General features: G+C 39.6%; 1 protein-coding gene across 14 annotated transcripts in view; it reads right to left on the bottom strand.

Moving 5' to 3' along the window:
* The window catches only part of LOC133541212 (RNA binding protein fox-1 homolog 2-like), a 176455-nt gene extending 154712 nt beyond the window's left edge, over positions 1 to 21743 (bottom strand). For 12 of the 14 annotated variants that reach the window (XM_061884408.1, XM_061884419.1, XM_061884420.1 and 9 more), the window contains exon 1: positions 20979 to 21743. In XM_061884408.1, coding sequence (XP_061740392.1) covers positions 20979 to 21179 — 201 coding nt within the window. In that variant the 5' untranslated portion in view covers positions 21180 to 21743. The remainder of the gene's footprint in view (positions 1 to 20978) is intronic. The other 2 variants (XM_061884414.1, XM_061884421.1) reach the window with 2 other exon arrangements.
* Positions 21744 to 22428: the final 685 nt, after the last annotated feature.

Raw genomic sequence — 22428 nt, 5'->3', positions numbered from 1 at the left:
ACATATTACATATTGTTATGAAGGTGTCTGTTACTACATTATATATGTATACTTGCAGTGCGTATATTGTACATATTACATATTGTTATGAAGGTGTCTGTTACTACATTATATATATACTTGCAGTGTGTATATTGTACATATTACATATTGTTATGAAGGTGTCTGTTACTACATTATATATATACTTGCAGTGTGTATAGTGTACATATTACATATTGTTATGAAGGTGTCTGTTACTACATGATATATATACTTGCAGTGTGTATATTGTACATATTACATATTGTTATGAAGGTGTCTGTTAACCATGATATACATACTTGCAGTGTGTATATTGTACATATTACATATTGTTATGAAAGTGTCTGTTACTACATTATATATATACTTGCAGTGTGTATATCGTACATATTACATATTATTATGAAGGATTCTGTTACTACATCATATATATACTTGCAATGTGTATATTGTACATATTGTTATGAAGGTGTCTGTTACTACGTCATATATATACTTAGTGTGTATATTGTACACATCACTTATTGTTATGAAGGTGTCTGTTACTAGATTATATATATATATATATATATATGTTATGAAGGTGTTTGCTACTACGTTATATATGTACTTGCAGTATGCATATAAAATGTTGGAGGGCTTTAAAGGCTACAATGGTGAACGATGGGCAAAATTCCAAAAAATAAAATGCAGTTCCCCTTCAAGGCTTTGGTTAAACAGGTTCAACATCCAACATAAGACATTTCCACATGGTGTTGAAAGTCAATAACATATCAGGCTGATCCATCCATGCACATCGAGCGCCCACTCTGCATTTTCTGGGCCCCGTAAAGCCATCCGTCTGGTTAATGCCCTCCCCTAAATGAGCTCTGATCTCGTTAGCATGACACAAAGCCTCTTTACTGCAAACGATAGGACAAATCGGCTCTCCCAAACACGGCGTCGCGAGTCACTAAGCCAGCCTGGCCTTGAGGCGAGTCGTGGATACACAGCAGGCACGGGTGGTTAGAGTACTATCAGGACTAAAAATAAAGAAGAGGTGAGCAGTATTTCAATGGCGGTACAGAGAGAAGGAAAGTAAGCGTGTGGGGGATGGGCGCGGTGAACCAGGAGTCAATTAGCAATCTGGAAATATGCCTGGGGGAGATTGGAGGGGGGGTTATATGTATGAGATGGGGCGGGGGAGGATCGACAAAAGGCACTCTCATTTATTATCACTGCCTTGATTGGCAACCAGGAAGGTCAGAATGTCTTCTACCTCTTGCCCCCACTACAGTAATGACATGGAGGAGCATCCTCTCCACACACACGCTCACCTTTCCTACCGCCCCGTGCTATTGTGTAGCAACAGCGGCGCTAAACCCCCCCCCGGAGAGGCCGTTACCGGGCCCGGCGTGAGAGTGAGTGCACAGCGGGAACGGTGCTCACAGCCTGGCTCGGAAATCACTGCGCCGATTGCTTTCTGCATGGTACCATTGTCATGACTGAATTAAGGTATGCTATTTCAAAATAAATAAATAAATAAAAGACGTGTTCCAGCGGCACCGTCAGGTTTATTGGCGCCGTATGAACGACACCGCAGGATGATTGAGTCATTTGTACTTTGGCTTTGCTGTTTTTACTTTAGTGGCACAGGAAATAAACACACTTAGAGAGGAGTTGTATGAAATTCCAGGAAAAATATATCAGTATAAACATGTGTTTATTTTTACTACAAGGGGGACAAATGATCTTTGGCTTACTACAAAAAAGATCAGTTAGAACCAGATGAATGTGTGAATGCTCCAATAGTGAAGTTGAAGTGAAATGCTGACAGAATGTAGTATGAATGTAAGAATAGTATGAATGTTGTTCATGGGTTTGCATTTCCAGGAAAACCGGAATTTGGATTGGAACTTTGGAAATTGTTAGTTTGTATGTCCAGGATGTGTTGAAGGTGGAATGGTTTGAAAGATGTGGGAATTGTGGAAGTTGGAAAAATTGATAATTCATTTTGAAGGAGGAAAATGGAAAGAAAGAAGAAAAAAAAAAAATTATGGGAAATTCAGGATTTTTTTTAAAGAATTGTTAAAGTAGAGCACCAAACAAACTGAATATTTTGAAGTTGTAACACTTTGAATCAGTTGAAAAATGTGCAAGTTGTGGAAGTTTGAAAACAATGTAAATGGGAATTTCCCAACAATTTGGGAATTTCGGGAAAAGTGGGAATGAATGAGTTGAAATTGCTGGTGTTGGAATTTTTCAAATCAGTCAAGAAATGTTGAAGTAGTAACATGTTGAATTGAGAAATGGTATTACGGAATTCCTGGAAAACCGGCAAAATTTCCAGTCAGAAAAACAACTTCGCTTTTTGTCCTGATTAAGAGGAATGTTTTGACAGTGGAACGGTTGAAGTGGGATGAATAATGTGGAAGGACTAGCCGCCAGAAAAAAGTGTGAAAAAAGAGGTTTTAAAAAAAGGGAATTCTGAGAATTCCAGGATTTTTTTATAACTTGGAAAAATGATAGGTTTGAGTTTCCAGAATGAGTGTAATATTATGGAGGTGGAATGGTTTGAATGGGTTGAAAGATGTGCGAATCGTGGAATTTTTAAAAATGGATCATTCATTTTGAAGGGGGAAAATAAAAAATAAAAAAGAAATTATGGGAAATCCTGGACTTTTTTTTTTTAGAATTTTTGTAGTAGAGCACACAGTTACCAAACAAATTTAATATTTTGAAGTTATAAAACTTTGAATCAGATGAAAAATGCGAGAGTTGTGGAAGTTTGAAAACATTTCCCATTGATTTAAATGGGAATTTCCAAAAAATTTACCAATTTCAGGAATAGCGGGAGATTTTTTGAAAATAGTACAAAAACTTGACTTTTTCTGAATGATTTGAAATGGTTGATGTTGAAATTTTTTAAATCGGTCAAGAAACGTTGAAGTAGTAACATGTTGAATTGAGAAATAGTATTACAGAATTCCTGGAATTTTGGGAAAACCGTGAAATTTTCCAGTTCGGAAAACAACTTTGCTTTTTGTCCTGATTAAGAGGAACGTCTTGACGGTGGAACGGTTGAAAAATGTGGACGTAGTAGACGCCAGAAAAAAGGGTAAAAAGGGGGTTTAAAAAAACGGGAATTCTGAGAATTCCTGGAATTTTTTTTAACTTGGAAAAATTATAGTTTGAGTTTACAGAATGAGTGCAATACTTTTGAAGGTGGAATGGTTTAAAAAATGTGGGAATGGTGAAAGTTTGAAAAATGGCCAATTCATTTTGAATGGGAAAATCTGTGAATTTTTGGAATTTGTCAAGGGAAAGCCTGCTATTCTCGAATAGGCTGAACAGTTTGAAGTTGGAACGATTTGAATCGGGTAAAAAATGTGGAAGGTAGAGCGCACCAAAATCTCGAGAAGAAAAAGTTGAAAAACCATGTGTGAGAGAATGTTTTGGAGCATTCATGCAATTATATGACATTCCAAGAAAAATATATTAGTATAAACATTTTTCTTTCAAGAATGTTTACTACTATTTAAGGGGGACAAATAATCAGGGTCTAAGTACAAAAAAGATCAGTTAGAATAACACACAATGGTGGATATAGAGAACATAAAAACCCTTTATTTATTCAATCAAAAATATTGAAATTCAAGATGCAAACTATAAAGTTAAAGTACCGATGATTGCCACACACTTACTAGTTGTGGCGAAAATATTCTCTGCTTTTGACCCATCACACTTGATCACCCACTGGGAGGTGAGGGGAGCAGTGGGCAGCATAAAATCATTTATGGTGATTTAACCCCCAATTCCAACCCTTAATGCTGAGTGCCAAGCAGGGAAGCAAGGGGTCCCATTTTTATAGTCTTTGGTATGACTCAGCCGGGATTTGAACTCACAACCTACCGATCTCAGGGCGGACCCTCGACAAATCGAGAACAGGAAGTCAGGGGAGGATTAGTTAAGCTTTGCTTCATCCTACTCATTTTTGGACATGGAAAGAAAACATGTCAAATATGTGACGTAGCATATTGATACTGTAGGCATGTTCCAAATACATTTCAACCAACTGGCATTATTTGGCCATGACGCATGTCATTATTTTGGAACTAAAGAACTCATAGCAGAAGACTAATATGCAAGCAATACGTTTTCATGCTTCTTCAACAACTTATTTTTCTCCAGATTTTTGCGGGATCATTTTACACCCCATTCAAACCGTTCCAACTTCTAACTGTTCAGCCTATTCGGGAATGGCAGGCTTTTCCTTGACAAGTTCCAAAAATTCCCAAATTTCCCGGAATTCCAATTCAAAATCCAATTGGCCATTTTTCAATCTTCCGCCATTTCCACATTTTTCAACCGATTCAAACCATACCACCTTCAACACATTCCACCATCCTGGAAATTGAAACTACCTTTTTTCCAAGACTCCAGGATTTTTCAGAATTCTTGGTTTTCCAAAGTCCTATTTACACCATTTTTTGGCAACTCCTCCTTCCACATGTTTCAACCCACTTCAATTGTTCCACCGTCAAAAATTCCTCTTAATCCGGACAAAAAAACAAAGTTGTTATTTGAACTGCAAAAATCCCCGGTTTTCCCGAAATTCCAGGAAGATTGTAATACCATTTCTCAATTCAACATGTTATTACTTCAACAGTTCTCGACTGGTTTTAAAAAAATCCAACACCAACCATTTCAACTCATTCAGACCATTGAAGGTTTTTACCATTTTACTAAAAATTTCCGCTTTTCACACATATTTGGGAAATTCCCATTGAAATAAATGGGATATTCTTCAAAGTTCCATAACTCCCACATTTTTCATCTGATTCAAACTTTTCCTACCTACTTCAAAATATTCAGCCTGTTTGGGAATTGTGTGCTATACTTCAATAATTCTAAAAAAATCCAGGATTTCAGTTCAACATCAGCATTGGAGCATTCACACGCAATTCTATCAGGAATTGCCTCATCTAATTACCTTATAAACTGCCAGTAAATAGTGTCCATCTATCCATCCATCCATTTTCTTTCATATAAACAAGTTAATTCAAATAGCTCTTGGTTGTAATCTAAGAACCTCAAGATTTACATGTGTCATATCTTGACTTGAAAACTGCTATTGCGTTACCATCCCCACACAAGCTATCTTGGCTGATAACAACCTAAAAACCCATATGAATAACATCCATAACCCGTGGGTGAAATAGACCCTTCGGAGTGTGGAAAATGGTCATAAAGGAATACAAAATCCAGACTGATATTACAGTTCGTAAATGGTGTGCCTACGATTAAGAGTTAATTGGACTCATGATTCAAAGCCTTGATACCTAAGGGTTTAACAGCTTTATGAAGTGTAATGAAAGATTTAAAAAAAAAATGCTTGTTTATTAGAAAACCAAGACTTCATTCAATATCTGCAGTTCTGGCTTTATGTTAATATGAAGGTAAAAAATGTAACAAAGACGAGCATATGTTTGATTGAAATGTAACAAAAGCCTATAATTCTGAAACTACTGATAAAACTGTTTGCATGAGGGTCTGTCCAATCTGAAACCATGCTCAACCGGATATATTCAAAGAAAATGGGAGAAGGAAGGAGGGATAATATTAATATGGAGATATCAGTGGACTTGTACCAGCTCACCCAACGGGAGGGCTGGAAAAGTTTGATCAGATTTTCAACTCCACCTTCTCAGAAGTCTCATTAAGATAACAACTCCCCTGCCTGCTGGAGAAAATGGTGTTTTCTGGGACTGCTCTGCCATGAAGGACTATTGGAGAGAGACACACCAAGCTCTACAGGATATTTTCAAATGTAAAATGCCCATTGAAAGTAAGACTCTGTCTTTCAAACACATTATGACTATCAATCAATCAATCAATCAATGTTTATTTATATAGCCCTAAATCACAAGTGTCTCAAAGGGCTGCACAAACCACAACGACATCCTCGGCAGGGCTGTCAAGCCAAATTTTTTCCCCCCTACAAAAACCTTCCCCCCCATTTACTTCCGGGTTCATGATTAATTGACGTTAAGTTAATGCTATATTATAAAAAAAAAATTAAAAAACAATTTACAAACACAAGCTATGGGATGACGCATTTACTTCCGGGGTCACGTTTCCTCTTATTTCATCCCATAGTTTGTGTTTGTAAATTGTTTCAATTCTTTTAATATAGCGTTAACAAAACGTCTGTATTTTTTATAATATAGCGTTATATTTTTATAATATAGCGTTATTTCCAAAATTGTGTACACTACTGAATTGGGGTCTTACGACCACTTATGTGGACACGTATACTGCCATCTGGTGGGGTCAGAAGAGTATAACATACAATGGAATTTGGGGAAAAAAAAAAATTTAAAATTAAAATTAGCATGTCATTACACATGAAGTATATGTTTGTGTACTTATGGAATAAGTCAATAATATCCTTTTTTTTCCTTTGTCATCCTGCTAGGGGCTTGCAAAAAGACTATTAACAGGAAATGGTTATCACAGGAGAGCCCAACTTCCAAGCTATGGATGGAAGTCCAAATGGACATTTATAAAATGGAGAAGATAACGGCTTTTATTAAACGGGAACATTATCACGATTTCTGAAGGGTTAAAACTAATAAAAATCAGTTCCCAGTGGCTTATTTTATTTTTCGAAGTTTTTCTCAAAATTTACCCATCACACTATATCCCGAAAAACGGCTTCAAAGTGCCTGATTTTCACCATCGGTATATCCACCCGTCCATTATCCTGTGACGTCGCAGCGTGAAACCACCACAAACAAACATGGCGGATAGCACAGAAAGGCATAGCGATAGTAGCTCGGATTCAGACTTGGATTTCAGCGGCGTAAGCGATTCAACAGATTACGCATGTATTGAAACGGATGGTTGGAGTGTGGAGGCAGATAGCGAAAACGAAATTGAAGAAGAAACTGAAGCTATTGAGCCATATCACGACAGACAGCGGCAACGAGGACGAATTTGCCGATGGCCTTCTAACCAACGATTGCATCTTTTGACCACTGATGCAACTTGAATCCGTCGATTGGTATGTGTTTGTTTGGCATTAAATGTGTGTGGAGTGAAAGGCTGGATGCAAATATAGTTACAAATGAGGCATAATGATGCAATATGTACATACAGCTAGCCTAAATAGCATGTTAGCATCGATTAGCTTGCAGTCATGCCGTGACCAAATATGTCTGATTAGCACACTCCACATAAGTCAATAACATCAACAAAACTCACCCTTGTGCATTCATGTACAACGTTATAAGTTTGGTGGACAAAATGAGACAGAAAAAGAAGTGGCATAAATCACGTCTTAGCCAAGGCATCCAGGGGGTTTACCTCGCTCGTCTGCGGGAACAGACTGCCATCATCCCTGAATAGCTCACGCACTCCGGCAGATTCAGTGGTGGTCTATTTTCAAATATTGCAGGTTTCTTTGACTTTATCGTTGGAAATGCATCTGCTTTGAGTGTCGCAGGATATCCACACATTCTTGCCATCTCCGTCGTGGCATAGCTGTCGTCGGTAAAGTGTGCGGAACAAACGAGGGACTTTCGCATCTTTAGGCCACTGTTGCAACTTGAATCCGTCGATTGGTATGTGTTTGTTTGGCATTAAATGTGTGTGGAGTGAAAGGCTGGATGCAAATATAGTTACAAATGAGGCATAATGATGCAATATGTACATACAGCTAGCCTAAATAGCATGTTAGCATCGATTAGCTTGCAGTCATGCCGTGACCAAATATGTCTGATTAGCACACTCCACATAAGACAATAACATCAACAAAACCCACCTTTGTGCATTCATGTACAACGTTATAAGTTTGGTGGACAAAATGAGACAGAAAAAGAAGTGGCATAAATCACGTCTTAGCCAAGGCATCCAGGGGGTTTACCTCGCTCGTCTGCGGGAACAGACTGCCATCATCCCTGAATAGCTCACGCACTCCGGCAGATTCAGTGGTGGTCTATTTTCAAATGTTGCAGGTTTCTTTGACTTTATCGTTGGAAATGCATCTGCTTTGAGTGTCGCAGGATATCCACACATTCTTGCCATCTCCGTCGTGGCATAGCTGTCGTCGGTAAAGTGTGCGGAACAAACGAGGGACTTTCGCATCTTTAGGCCACTGTTGCAACTTGAATCTGTCTCTGTTGGTGTTGTTACACCCTCCGACAACACACCGACGAAGCATGATGTCTCCAAGGTACGGGAAAACAGTGGAAAAAACGGAAAATAACAGAGATGATTTGACTTCGTACGTGTAATGTGTTAGAGAAAATGGCGGATCGCTTCACGTTGTGACGTCACGGGTGAAAGGTCATCGCTCCAACAGGCTATCAGTTGAAAGGCGTTTAAATCGCCAAATTCACCCTTTTAGAATTCGGAAATCGGTTAAAAAAAACATATGGTCTTTTTTCTGCAACATTAAGGTATATATTGACGCTTACATAGGTCCGGCGATAATGTTCCCATTTAATTATAAATCGGAGAAATTAACTTTATACCGGCAAAACTGGGTCAATTATGTCACACCCCATAGGCCTGGTTTTATTTTCTCCAATTACTAATTGTACTGTGTAAAAAAGATCACTCTCTATATGTTAGTCTTTTTTTAATTTGATGTATTTGTTCATATTCTTTTTTTATTATTATCCTTATCTAATTTCGATTTGTTTGGTTTTCCTGTTATTTTCCTTGAGGGTTGGGTGGTACCGTTAAATAGATAATTATTTTGACATTTAAGACATACAATAAATCAGAGCTGGCCAAATATTTTGACTCAGGGGCCACATTGAGAGAAAAAAATGTGTCTGGGGGACAAATGTGTATTTGTGTATACATGATATATACACATTTAGCTGTTTGTTTGGGTCCCCTTTTGTCCAGGAATACTAATACCAAAATCACAATGTCCCATAGAGTTCTAAAAAAGTTATGACAGAACACCTCAAAAAAAAAAACAGAATGGAATCCTACAGTTTTTTACTGAATGGGACTCACAAAATGTAAACGGAAATAAAGACAGTGAGATTTACGGAATTAACTATGATCAATAAAACACTGAATATTAACAACATATGAACATCTTTTACTTCCCAGAGCAGCTCCTCCATAGTTGTGTATATTTTACAATCAAGCAAAACACAACAAAAATGTAACAAACATAAAATATGAATGCAAAGTAATAAACACCTACAATATGATATATTATCATGTAAAAATCTGCTTCCGCATCTGTTCCTGACACATGCGTCTGGGGCTGGCTGATCTGGAAACAGACCCCACACACTCTGCTTTGTTCCTGGTCTGAGCTGCTGTGACATAGAGCAGTGTTTTTCAACCACCGTGCCGCGGCACACTAGTGTGCTGTGGGAGATTATCTAATTTCAACTATTCGGGTAAAAAAAATTTTTTATTATAGTAAGCAAATTATTTGTTGTTGTTGAGTGTCGTTGCCGTCTAGAGCTCGGCAGCCTAACCGTGTAATACTCTTCCATATCAGTAGGTGGCAGCTGGAGGCTAATTGCTTTGTAGATGTTGGAAGCAGCGGGAGACAGTGCGCAGGTAAAAAGTTTTCTAATGCTTTAACCAACAATAAACAAATGGTGAGTGCCCCTAAGAAAAGGCATTTATGCTTAGGGAAGGCTATGCAGAATGAAACTAAAACTGAACTGTAAAGTAAATAAAAACAGAATGCTGGACGACCGCAAAGACTTACTGTGGAACAAAGACGGCGTCCACAATGTACATCCCAACATGACATGACAATCAACAACAGTAGATGCGGGAAATATCGCTCAAAAGAAGACGTGAAACTGCTGAAGGAAAATACCAAAAAAATAAGAGCGCAAGACAAGAAACACCACACACATGAAAAGAGAAAAAAAGTCCCAATAAGTCAGGGTGTGATGTGACAGGTGGTGACAGTACACCTACTTTGAGACAAAGCTATAGTGATGCATGCTTGGTTATGCTTTAAAGTCATTTCCAACAATTGCGACAACGACTTTTTACTGACAACTGAGTTTTGTATTTAATGATTTCTGCTGGTGTTTTTTTCACGCAAAAAACGTGCCTTGGGTCAAAAAAAGGTTGAAAAACCCTGACTTAGATAACCGTAATAACTTGCATAACACCCAAAAGCGCAGATGTCAACCATTGAAATACTTTCTATAGTTCCAGACTTACGGTCATTTAAAAACATCACCGCACATCCATCCATCCATCCATTTTTCTACCGCTTGTCCCTTTTGGGGTTGCGGGGGTGCTGGAGCCTATCTCAGCTGCATTCGGGCGGAAGGCACAGTACACCCTGGACAAGTCATCATTATTGCAAATACAATTTTTATGTTAAAGGTCTAAAAAAATGATACAGAACATCTCTATTTTGCCCAGGTCTGCAGTAAATGAATGATGTATGCAAATATGATGTTATGGATGGGAATGTCTCAATAAAAAAGTTGCCATTGTACTAACTCAAAGGACATATTTACTGGGAAACACTCCCATGGATCTACATTTTCTTCCACATTGGCCATTTGTGTTCATCATTCCTTCACTGCAATCTCTCCGCCTTCCTCCTGGTGGAGGTGAACAAATAATGGCTGCTTCTCTCAGTGCGTTACTCCGCCATAAATCAATCCTGACACTATCTTTCCTTTTCCACTCCCCCTGCAGTCGGGCTGAATATCATCTTGCTTTGTCTCGCGCTTCCTCGCCTATGACCCCTCCCTTTCATCACAACAGTTGGAAATCAATACAAGTGATGGGCAGGGAAAGTCCTCCCCCTTGACCATGCTGCTCGGTCCCACATCATCGTCGCTGGCGGCGGCGTGCAACCTTTCCTCATGGTGAGGCCATAACTGCATTACTATTTGTCAGCGCCATTGCTCGGCCACACGAACAATTCCCAGTATTTCCCCAGGTCTGGGCCGAAAACACATTTGGCTTGACAGTAAAGTGACCTGCAAAATATTACCCATAAACAATATTGTTTTAAAAGGAAATTACCCACTGATGAAATAATAACTAGTAAAAATGCATGTATACCATTTCAAATAACACACTTGGAATCGCAATGTCAACTTTTAAATATCGAGGTTACCGTAATTTTTGGACTATAAAGCGCACTTAAAATCCTTTCATTTTCTCAAATGTACGGAATAATTCTGGTTGTGCTTACCAACTTCGAAGCTATTTTATTTGGAAATGATAAGTGTGACCAGTAGATGGCAGTCACACATGAGAGATACGTGTAGACTGCACTATGATGGCAGTAAACAACACCAAAAATTTAAATGTTCCATTGAGAAAATAGAACATTTCCCACGGCGCTCAAAAATCTGTGAACATTTTTTTAGTAGGACTTTGGTAAGCTATGAAGCTGCACCGCTTGTTGGATTGTCAGCGCATTAAACATACGGACATTATTAAGGTGTGTGAATAAGGACCGCAAAATGGCACCTATTAGCAGACATACTACCTGGAGTTTTGTTTCGTGATATTATGCAAAACCAACGTTCTGGTACCTGGAGATGTTTATTTGGGATCTGTATTAGTCCTGAAAAAGTGCACCCATCTGCCATAGTAGTCCGTGCAGACGCTGTAGTCGATAATCTTCTTCTTGTTATGTGACATTCATCCTCCCCTGTTGCCATTTCTGATATAAAGTAGTGTACAGTTCTTACTTATATCTGTCAGTAAACTCACTATGAAAGCACTAAAACATACCGGTTTAGAGAGTTTACATTATTCACCCAAGGAATTTTAGTTATTAGAGAGTTCCGGTCGGACGTTTTTTTACGGGACACATTTCGGCCGTTGTTTTTGTTGCACTATTGAGCCACGAATGAGGAGATGCTACTTCGTTATTGATTGAAGTAAAGTCTGAATGTCATTAAAACAGTTAGCGCCATCTATTGACACTTCTTCCACTCTCGTCCTTGCACGCTACACCGCTACAACAAAGATGATGGGGAGAGTCGCTGTCGAAGGTGAGTCACGTAAATAAGACCGCCCACAAAACGACGCATCCTGAAGAGATTTAACAAAAAGCAATGATTGTCACACACACACATACACACACACACACACACACTAAGTGTGGCAAAATAATTATCTGCATTTGACCCATCACCCTTGATCATCCCCTGGGAGGTGAGGGGAGCAGTGAGCCCAGGAATCATTTTTGGTGTTTTAACCCCCCAATTCCACCCCATGATGCTGAGTGGCAAGCAGGGAGGTAATGGCTCCCATTTGTATAGTCTTTGGTATGACTCGGCCGGGGTTTGAACTCACAACCTACCCATCTCAGGGCGGACACTCTAACCACTAGGCCACTGAGTAAGTTAGAAAGCGACTTGAAGATGATGTGTAAAACATTATCTATGCAACATTTTGACCAAAGAACCACCACAACATGTTATGTAGGACACAAGGAAGTATTTTACATTTAGAAAATAATAATAATAATATAATTCCTTTAATGTGACTTATAATCCGGTGCGCTTTATATATGAATAAAGCTCAAAAATAGATCATTCCTCGGCAGCGCGCCTTACAGTCCTGTGCGCCCCATGGTCCAAAAAATATGGTAGGTTATATTTCTGTTAAGGAGGGGCAGGGGGACCCTTAAATATAAACAACTACAACAATAAACAGAATGGCTAAATAGTTATTATGACCAAAATGATCATGGTTATCAATATTATTGCAATTTTACTTATTACTTATACCTAAAATCTTTTAACCAAGTTGTTCTTTCTTTTTTTAATAACTAAAATAATTAGCCATACAATATACTTTTAGGCAGAGGAAACATCCACTTTGGCTTTGGCTTCATAAGAGCCATAATATTTTCATCGGTGTGTTTAAATATGATTATCTTCTTCCATTTTGTTGGTAAAAATTTTAGATTTTTTTTAATGAATGAAAATGAGGTGATCATTCCTGTTTACTTCATGTGACGTCACGCAAGTTCACTTGCTGTTAAAAACAAGTCCAACTGTATCAACTCCAAACTGTAAAGATGTTCGTTTTGACCAAAGAATTACTTGTTATGTAGACCAGCATTTCTTAACCATAGGGCCAGCGGACATTGTTGGGCCACCAAAAAAAGCTGTGGACCATAAGGGCCACAGCAGTACTCAGTTGTAATACACTTTTCCACCACTTGTGGCAGCAAGGACATTATCAAACAAACTGTAGTTTAAGTCGTAGAGAAGTCTGTAAAGCGCAAAAATTATGACTAAGGTGGTCAAGCTGTAATGTCATTTGCATTTTAATTGTATTGACAGTTTAGTTAAGAAACATTTATTATAAAAATGTATTATTAATTTTAACAACACAATTGTATGAACATTTATTTTTCGTACTTATTTTTCGAATCAGCCTGACCAAAGCCTAAGTTTTAGAATGGGTGTAAATAGATGTAATTATTGAATATGACTAAAATTGATAGTGAAATTTCGAATTCATAGTAAATATTTGGGTGGGTCCCGGGCCCCAATGTTGTGAAAAATGTGGCCCCCGAGGTCAAAAAGTGTAAGCTAATGTAGACCACAAGGAAGTGTTTTAAATACAGAAAAAAAATCATATTATCCACCCCTCCATTTTCTACCGCTTGTCCCTTTTTTGGGTTTGTTGGGGGGTGCTGGAGCCCATGACCCGTTTAATTTATTAATTATGTATTTATTTTAACAAAAACAATATTGCGTACATTGATTTTTATTTTCGACTCAGCCTGACCAAAGCCTAAGGTTTATGCGTTAAATAGATGTAATTATTGAATATGACTAAAATTAATAGTGAAATTTCTAATTCATAGTAAATATTTGAGTGGGTCCTGGTCCCCAATGTAGTGAAAAATGTGGGCCCCCGAGGTGAAAAAGTTTAAGAACCCTTGATGAAGACCACAAGGAAGTGTTTCAAATGGATAAAAACAATTATATTATGACCCCTTTAGTGCTTTTTTTGTATGAAAATAGACCTGACCATCAGGTGCGAAAAATACGGTAATTGACTTAGGGACGGCGTGGCGCAGTGGAATAGTGCCCGTGCGCAACCCGAGGGTCTCTGGTTCAATCCCCACCTAGTACCAACCTCGTCACATCCGTTGTGTCCTGAGCAAGACACTTCACCCTTGCTCCTGATGGGTGCTGGTTAGCGCCTTGCATGGCAGCTCCCCCCATCAGTGTGTGAATGGATAAATGTGGAAGTAGTGTCAAAGCGCTTTGAGTACCTTGAAGGTAGAAAAGCACTATACAAGTACAACCCATTCATCATTTATTAAACACTTGCCCAGGGATTCAATGACCTGCAGATGACCTCCCCCAACCCATGATTCCCGTCCTACACGGTAAAAAATGCTGGGTTATTTTGATAACCCAATTTATGAGATATGAGTGTTGGATTAAAGGGTTTAGTTATTTTTATTAAATGTCTGGGTTATAAGTGTAGTATTTTAATTTAATTTTTGGGTTTGCAAAACTATGAACAATTTTTCGGTGGTTTTTCAATGAGTAACACATTTTTGGGTAAAAGCTACTTTTTTCCTGAAGGGAATTTTATTATGGATTAATCTCATTAACATTGTTTACAATCACACATCTCCATTTCCATTTTCTACCGCTTATCCACTTTTTGGGGTCGCGGGGGGCGCTGGCGCCTATCTCAGCTACAATCGGGCGGAAGGCGGGGTACACCCTGGACAAGTCGCCACCTCATCGCAGGGCCAACACAGATAGACAACATTCACACTCACATTCACACACTAGGGCCAATTTAGTGTTGCCAATCAACCTATCCCCAGGTGCATGTCTTTGGAAGTGGGAGGAAGCCGGAGTACCCGGAGGGAACCCACGCATTCACGGGGAGAACATGCAAACTCCACACAGAAAGATCCCGAGCCTGGATTTGAACCCAGGACTGCAGGAACCTCGTATTGTGAGGCAGACGCACTAACCCCTCTGCCACCGTGAAGCCCAGCTGCCAGATCATTATTAAGAAAAAATGACCGACAGGAAGGCGAGAAAAACTTTTTATTTCAACAGACTCTCACGCCGTACCTTCCGTCAAAACTCTAAAGACAGACTGCGCAGTTCCTGTCTTTGCAATAAAAGCGCTGCTTCATCCTGCCTGTACTAACAAATTAAGAGTCTCAGAAAGCTGTTGTGCACAAGCTAGCAAGCTACGGAGTTTTCCGCCAATGTATTACTTGTAAAGTGTATAAAAAGGAGTATGGAAGTTGGACAAGAAAGATGCCAAAAACCAATCACATCTCATGTACATGAAAATAAGAGTGTGCTGTATGCAGTGTTGGCGCTAGGAATTTTCAAAAATGGAGTCCCAGGGACCCCGTCAAGTCATAACAATGGGGTCCCACAGTAAATTTTGGGGGTCCCACTTTTTAGTAAGTGTTTTGTAAACAAATGATGAATGTATGCATTGTACTGTTATATCGCACATTCTATATTGTGTTAATTCATAAAAGAAAATAATACAAAAGAAAACTATGACCATACACAGCAATTCTTGTGAAGAAAAAAAAAAAAAAGTCACTCATATCTTGCTTTTAATGGAATAAAAATAATTTTGATCAGTAGGTGGGAAGGAGTACGACAAACCATCTGTAAAATGTATAGTTTTTTACAAACTATTGGGTGAACAGTGCAACCCAATAGTTGGCTTTGGACAAACCCAACATTGTAGTGAGCAGAACTCAGCTGTTGTGTTAAATAAATAAACCCATTAGTTGGGTTATGAATCAACCAACATTGAGTTTGCATTGCTCAACTTTTGGGTTGAATCCAGGGCGTCAAACTCATTTTAGATGGGGGGCCACATGGGGAAAAATCTACGTCCAAGAGGGCCCGACTGGTAAAATCACGGTACGATAACTTAAAGATAAAGACAACTTCAGATTGTATTCTTTGTTTAAAAATAGTTGTTGGGTTATGTACATGTATTCCATCTTAAAGATCTAAATAAATAATTTGGGGATATCCGGTGGGCCAGATGTAAAATCTAAACGGGCCCCAAGAGGCCCCTGGGCCTTAAATTTGCCCAGGTCTGATATACAAAGATACAAAAAATTGCTATTGAGAAATCTGGTGAACACATTTGGAACAGCGGTTTCTTTCATTCAAAAATTTCGCCTCATTTTTATACTTGGCAAACTCATAGCGCGGGCCGGGGAAAAAAACGTTTTCCGAGGTCCGATCCGGCCAGCGGGGCCGTACGTTTGAAACCCCTGGGTTAAAGGCCTACTGAAACCAACTACTAGCGACCACACAGTCTGATAGTTTATATATCAATGATGAAATATTAACATTGCAACACATGCCAATACGGCCGCTTTAGTTTACTAAATTACAACTTTAAATTTCCCACGGAGTTTCTTGTTGAAAACGTCGCGGAATGATGACGCATTTGTGACGTTAATGGTTGTAGCGGACATATTAGCCCAGCACCACTTACGGCTGAAAGTTGTCTCTTTTCATCCCATAATTACACAGTATTTTAGACATCTGTGTTGCTGAATCTTTTGCAATTTGTTCAATTAATAATGAAGACTATAAAGAAGAATGCTGTTGGTGGAAAGCGGTGGCTTGCAGCTGCCTTTAACACCGAAACACAGCCGGTGTTTCTTGGTTTCTTGTGAAGCTTTAGCGAACATGTTTCCCTACCACATGTCAACCAGCAAGTTTTTGGATGAGAAAATTGTGATATTAAGTCGGCTCTTACCGGAGACTTGTGCGGCGTTAGCGTCCTCCTGCAACAGCTGTGATCTTGGCTCCTCCATTGGCTCCACTCAGAGACACTGGCGGTCACCGCAGCCCCTCGACTTTCAGGTATGACTTTATAATCTCACTAAAACACTATTAACACAGTAAGCAGTAGGGCTGTGAATCTTTGGGTGTCCTACGATTCGATTCAATATCGATGCTTGGGGTCACGGTTCCATTTTTTCGATTCGATTCAATTCTCGATTCTGAAACGATATTTTTCCAATTCAAAAGGATTCTGTATTCATTCAATACATAGGATTTCAGCAGAATCTACCCCAGTCTGCTGACATGCTAGCAGAGTAGTAGATTTAAAAAAAAAAAGCTTTTATAATTGTAAAGGACAATGTTTTATCAACTGATTGCAATAATTTAAATTTGCTTTAACTATTAAAACGAACCAAAAATATGACTTATTTTATCTTTGTGAAAACATTGAACACAGTGTGTTGTCAAGCTTATGAGATTCCATGCAAGTGTAAGCCACTGTGACACTATTGTTCTTTTTTATTCTTTTTATAAATGTCTAATGAGGGATTTGTAATCACTGCTATACTGAAATTATAACTAATATTGATACTGTTGTTGATAATATTCATTTTTGTTTCACTACTTTTGGTTTGTTCTGTGTCATGTTTGTGTCTCCTCTCAATAGCTCTGTTTATTGCAGTTCTGAGTGTCGCTGGGTCAGGTTTGGTTTTGGAATTGGATTGCATTGTGATGGTATTGCTGTGTAGTGGTTTGTTGGATTGATTAAAAAAAATAATAATTAAAAAAAAAAGAGAATCGATTCCGAATCGCGCAACGTAAACGATTCGATTCATATTCGAATCGATTTTTTTCCCACACCCCTAGTAAGCAGATAACGGATTTTCCAGAATTATCCTAGTAAATGTCTAATAATATCTGAATTGCTCCCACTGCACTTGCCTTTTTCTTTCTTTCTAGTGCTTCACTCTAAATTTCCTCATCCACGAATCTTTCCTCCTTGCTCAAATTAATGGGGAAATCGTCGCTTTCTCGGTCCGAATCGCTCTTGCCGCTGGTCGCTATGATTACAAACAATGTGAGGAGCCCTACAACCCGTGACGTCACGCGCACATCGTCTGCTATTTCCGGTACAGGCAAGGCTTTTTTATTAGCGACCAAAATATGCGAACTTTATCGTCGATGTTCTCTACTAAATCCTTTCAGCAAAAATATGGCAATATCGGGAAATGATCAAGTATGACACATAGAATGGACCTGCTATCCCCGTTTAAATAAGAACATCTCATTTCAGTAGGCCTTTAAATGATTCAAGGCAAAAGTTGGGCTGAAACAAATGAACCCAAAATGTTGAGTTAAAACAGGGGTGTCAAACTCAAATACAGAGTGGGCCAAAATTTAAAACTGAACAAAGCCGCGGGCCAAGGTTGAACAAATTAACCTTTTAATAAGGATCCAAACAAGTTTTGCATTGAATATTGAACAAGCCAGGCTTATATAACTTTATAGTGACATGCAAAATCAAGTTTCAAATAATATTAATAATAATTAAAAAATATCAATGGCATATCAAATAAAATTTAATTAAAAATTGAATGCCTCTTTTCTATTTGCAGCCTTCTGAAAAAAATACCAAAATCAACTTTTTCCACAGGCTAATAATAAATTTGAAAATAAAATAACAATAATGAATGAATCAAACATTCAAGCCTTGAAGTAGTGAGAGAAAGTGCATGAATAAAATGTTAATTATTGCTCAGTGTGCTACACTGATTTGCTTTAACATTGAATATGGAACAAGCAACGCTGATATAACTTATTAGTGCAAAATCAACTTTCAAAAAACAAAAGAAAAAACATCAATGGTATATTCAATAAACTTTAAATTAAAAAAAATTGAATGCCTCTTCTATTTGCAGCCTTCTGAGGTAAATATCAACAATAACGTCCCAGAAGAGTTAATGCTGCCAGGGGTTCTAATTGTTTGTTCTGTTGTGTTTATGTTGTGTTACGGTGCGAATGTTCTCCCGAAATGTGTTTGTCATTCTTGTTTGGTGTAGGTTCACAGTGTGGGCCATATTTGAAACAGTGATGAAGTTGTTTATACAGCCGCCCTCAGTGTGACCTGTGTGACTATTGACCAAGTATGTGTTGCATTCACTTGTTTGTGTGTAGAAGCCGCATATATTCCTTGACTGGGCCGGCACGCTGTTTGTATGGATAAAAAGCGGAGATGACAACAGGTTGTTAGGGACGCTAATGGCACTACCTTTAAGGCACGCCTCCAATATTGTTGTCCGGGTAGAAATTGGGAGAAGTTCGTGAGAATGGTTGCCTCTAGGAGATTTTCGGGAGGGGCACTGAAATTCGGGAGTCTCCCAGGAAAATCGGGAGGGTTGGCATGTATGCGTATTCGCGGTGAATGCAGTGTGTATAATACCGACGGGCCAGCTCTAATGTTAATTTGATATTACCTCACGGGCCAAATGAAAGCACACGGCGGGCCAAATTTGGCCCGCGGGCCAGAGTTCGCACCCATGAGTTAAAATAACCCTAATAACTCACTATAGACAGCGATTTTAAACTAGACAAACAAGTCAATGGCGTTTTAAAATCGTGTTTTTATCACCTTTGTCTTTTAGGAAAGGTTAAACCGTTTTTATCTTTTAACCTTTTTGAACAAGTCGTGCATGCTTTTATTTCAAGTGGCCTGGACTACTGCAATGCACTTTATGCTGGCATTAGCCAAAAAGCTCTCTCCCGATTGCAGTTAGTCCAGAACGCGGCAGCACGACTTTTAACAGGGGCCAGGAAACGCCAGCATATAACCCCAATTCTTCAGAGTTTGCACTGGCTCCCTGTTCATTTTAGAATTGATTTTAAAACATTGCTGTTTGTTTTTAAATCTTTACATGGACTGGCACCTCAATATATCTCGGACCTCATCCAAATTTACATTCCTGCGCGCGCCCTGAGGTCCGGGAGCCAGTTCCAGCTCGTGGTGCCCAAGACCAGACTTAAAACCAGGGGAGACAGGGCCTTCTCTGTGGTCGGCCCTAAGCTCTGGAACACTCTGCCGCTCCATGTTCAAACTGCTTCCACAGTGGAGTGTTAGGGACGGCGTGGCGCAGTGGAAGAGTGGCCGTGCGCAAACCGAGGGTCACTGGTTCAAATCCCACCTAGAACCAACCTCGTCACGTCCGTTGTGTCCTGAGCAAGACACTTCACCCTTGCTCCTGATGGGTGCTGGTTGGCGCCTTGCATGGCAGCTCCCTCCATCAGTGTGTGTGAATGGGTAAATGTGGAAGTAGTGTCAAAGCGCTTTGAGTACCTTGAAGGTAGAAAAGCGCTATACAAGTACAACCCATTTAAGTCTCGTCTTAAGACCCACTTTTAACACTACGTGAGTTGTGTGGTCCTCTGTCCTGTGTTTTTTATACACTTTGATTTCTATTTTACTGTTTTAATTGATTTTACCCCTTTAAAATAGTTTTTAATCATATTTGTTTTCATACTGTTTTTATATTTATTTTTTGTTTTTATTCAGTCATTGGTGGAGCATAATATATATTTTTTTTATTTTATTTTTTACAATTGTTTTTAACATGGCTGTGCAGCACTTTGGAAACGTTATTGTTGTTTAAATGTGCTATATAAATAAAGTGGATTGGATTGGATTGAATAAGGGGTTTGTCCTTTTTCTGAACCAGCGGTTGGCTTTTTTTCAACGCAACATTTTTTAGAGTGTATGACAGCAAAAATATCGGGATGACGGGACGATTCAAAGCGTGCGCGGTAGAAACGGGCAGACGCGTTTCTCTCAGCGGTGGGGTGATGGAAAGAGTGGAAGATGGGCATAAGGACCCCCCACCAAAATGCTGTGTTCTTTGTCTTTCACAGTGGTGACCCCTCCCCCAACTGCCTCCCTTTTAACACCTAGCCACAATCATCAGGGCCTATGGCGCGATTAATCGTGCATGACTTCTCCATGTGGCGACTAATCATCAAGTATTCCTGCACACATGTTGTGGATCTTGTTACCTTTGTCTGGTGGGCTGCAGGAGACTTTACAACTGGTGCACAATTGGTAGTGAGAATTTCTTTCTTTTTTTTTTTTTAAACATGTTGTTTTTTTTGTCAGCCAATGGATGTCGGTGATGGAGAACGTACCTGGCCAATGTCGCCGGTGCCGTCTATCCTCGGTCTCTTGCACTCCGCCCCGGTCAGGACAGCCGCTGCGTGAGCGTCGGGTTCCGGGTCGCCTCGCTTCACCCCCCGGACCGCCGCCGCGGCGTCTATGTCCCGATCCCGGTCCATCATCCCCCGACTGACGGGCAGCATTATAGAAGCAACGTCGGTCGACATTAACATGAGATAGGCGGCAGATCAAATAGAGTCGCTGGGTTTGTTCTCCCCTCGGAAAAGGACGCAGGATGAAGACTGGCTCTAGAAAGGCATGAAATCAGGCAATGATGTGGCGTTGAAGGCGGGACATAATGGCCGAGTCAGGGCAATGGATAACGCACTTGAGGCACGGCTTTTCCCATCCAGTCCGAGGAGCGACTTTAGTGAGACGAGCTAATTAGCTAGCAGAGGTAAAGCTAATTAGCTTAGCTAGCTGACATTCCGCTAGCTCTCCCGTATAAATGTGCTCGAGGAGCGCGCGCTTTCGCCACCAGCGTCGGGGGCGGGGGGGGGAAATGTTGGGAATTGGCCGCAACTAACGTGACGCGGCGCCGTCTTCTTCTCCTCGGAGCTTTGTCAAGCAAGCTTTTGTTCGGTTCCTAGCAGTCCTGACTTGATTGGGGTCCGTCCTTATCACGCCGCGGGCTGCTGTGTGGATGTGGCTCCAGCCTGCCTCCCGTCTGCAATCCCAGGGCGAGGGGGCTGGTCCACGGTCGGTTTGGGCGACTGCGATTGGACGTGTTCGATCCAGACGAGGCGGCGGGGTAGGCTGGTCTGGGATCGGTGTTGCCTCTCCTTTCCTGCTCAGCGCCCACAATGTCACCCCCCCGAAAAAACAATACACGCACGCGCGCGCAAAAAACATGGAAACATTTTTGGAATTTTTGAAGCTTTTTATTTATTTCTTCTCACTTTCCTTTTTTGTGAGTGAAATCTCTGAGTATGAGCGAAAGCATTTAAGCTTTACTCACCACCATAATGACAACATAAATATACAGTTGTGTAGTACAACCAAGTATTCATTAAGTACCACCATAATGACAACATAAATATACAGTTGTGTAGTAGAACCAAGTATTCATTAAGTACCACCATAATGACAACATAAATATACAGTTGTGTAGTAGAACCAAGTATTCATTAAGTACCACCATAATGACAACATAAATATACAGTTGTGTAGTAGAACCAAGTATTCATTAAGTACCACCATAATGACAACATAAATATACAGTTGTGTAGTACAACCAAGTATTCAGTAACTACTACCATAATGACATTAAAATACAGTAGTGTAGTAGACCTAAGTATTCATTAAGTACCACCTTAATGACAACATTAAATACAGTAGTGTAGTAGACTTAAGTATTCATTAAGTACCACCTTAAGGACATTTAGTAGTAGACCTAAGTATTCATTAAGTACCACCTTAATG

Source organism: Nerophis ophidion, linkage group LG23 (genome assembly GCF_033978795.1).
Source record: "Nerophis ophidion isolate RoL-2023_Sa linkage group LG23, RoL_Noph_v1.0, whole genome shotgun sequence".
NCBI lineage: Eukaryota > Metazoa > Chordata > Actinopteri > Syngnathiformes > Syngnathidae > Nerophis > Nerophis ophidion.
This window is presented reverse-complemented; position numbering and strand designations above follow the sequence as displayed.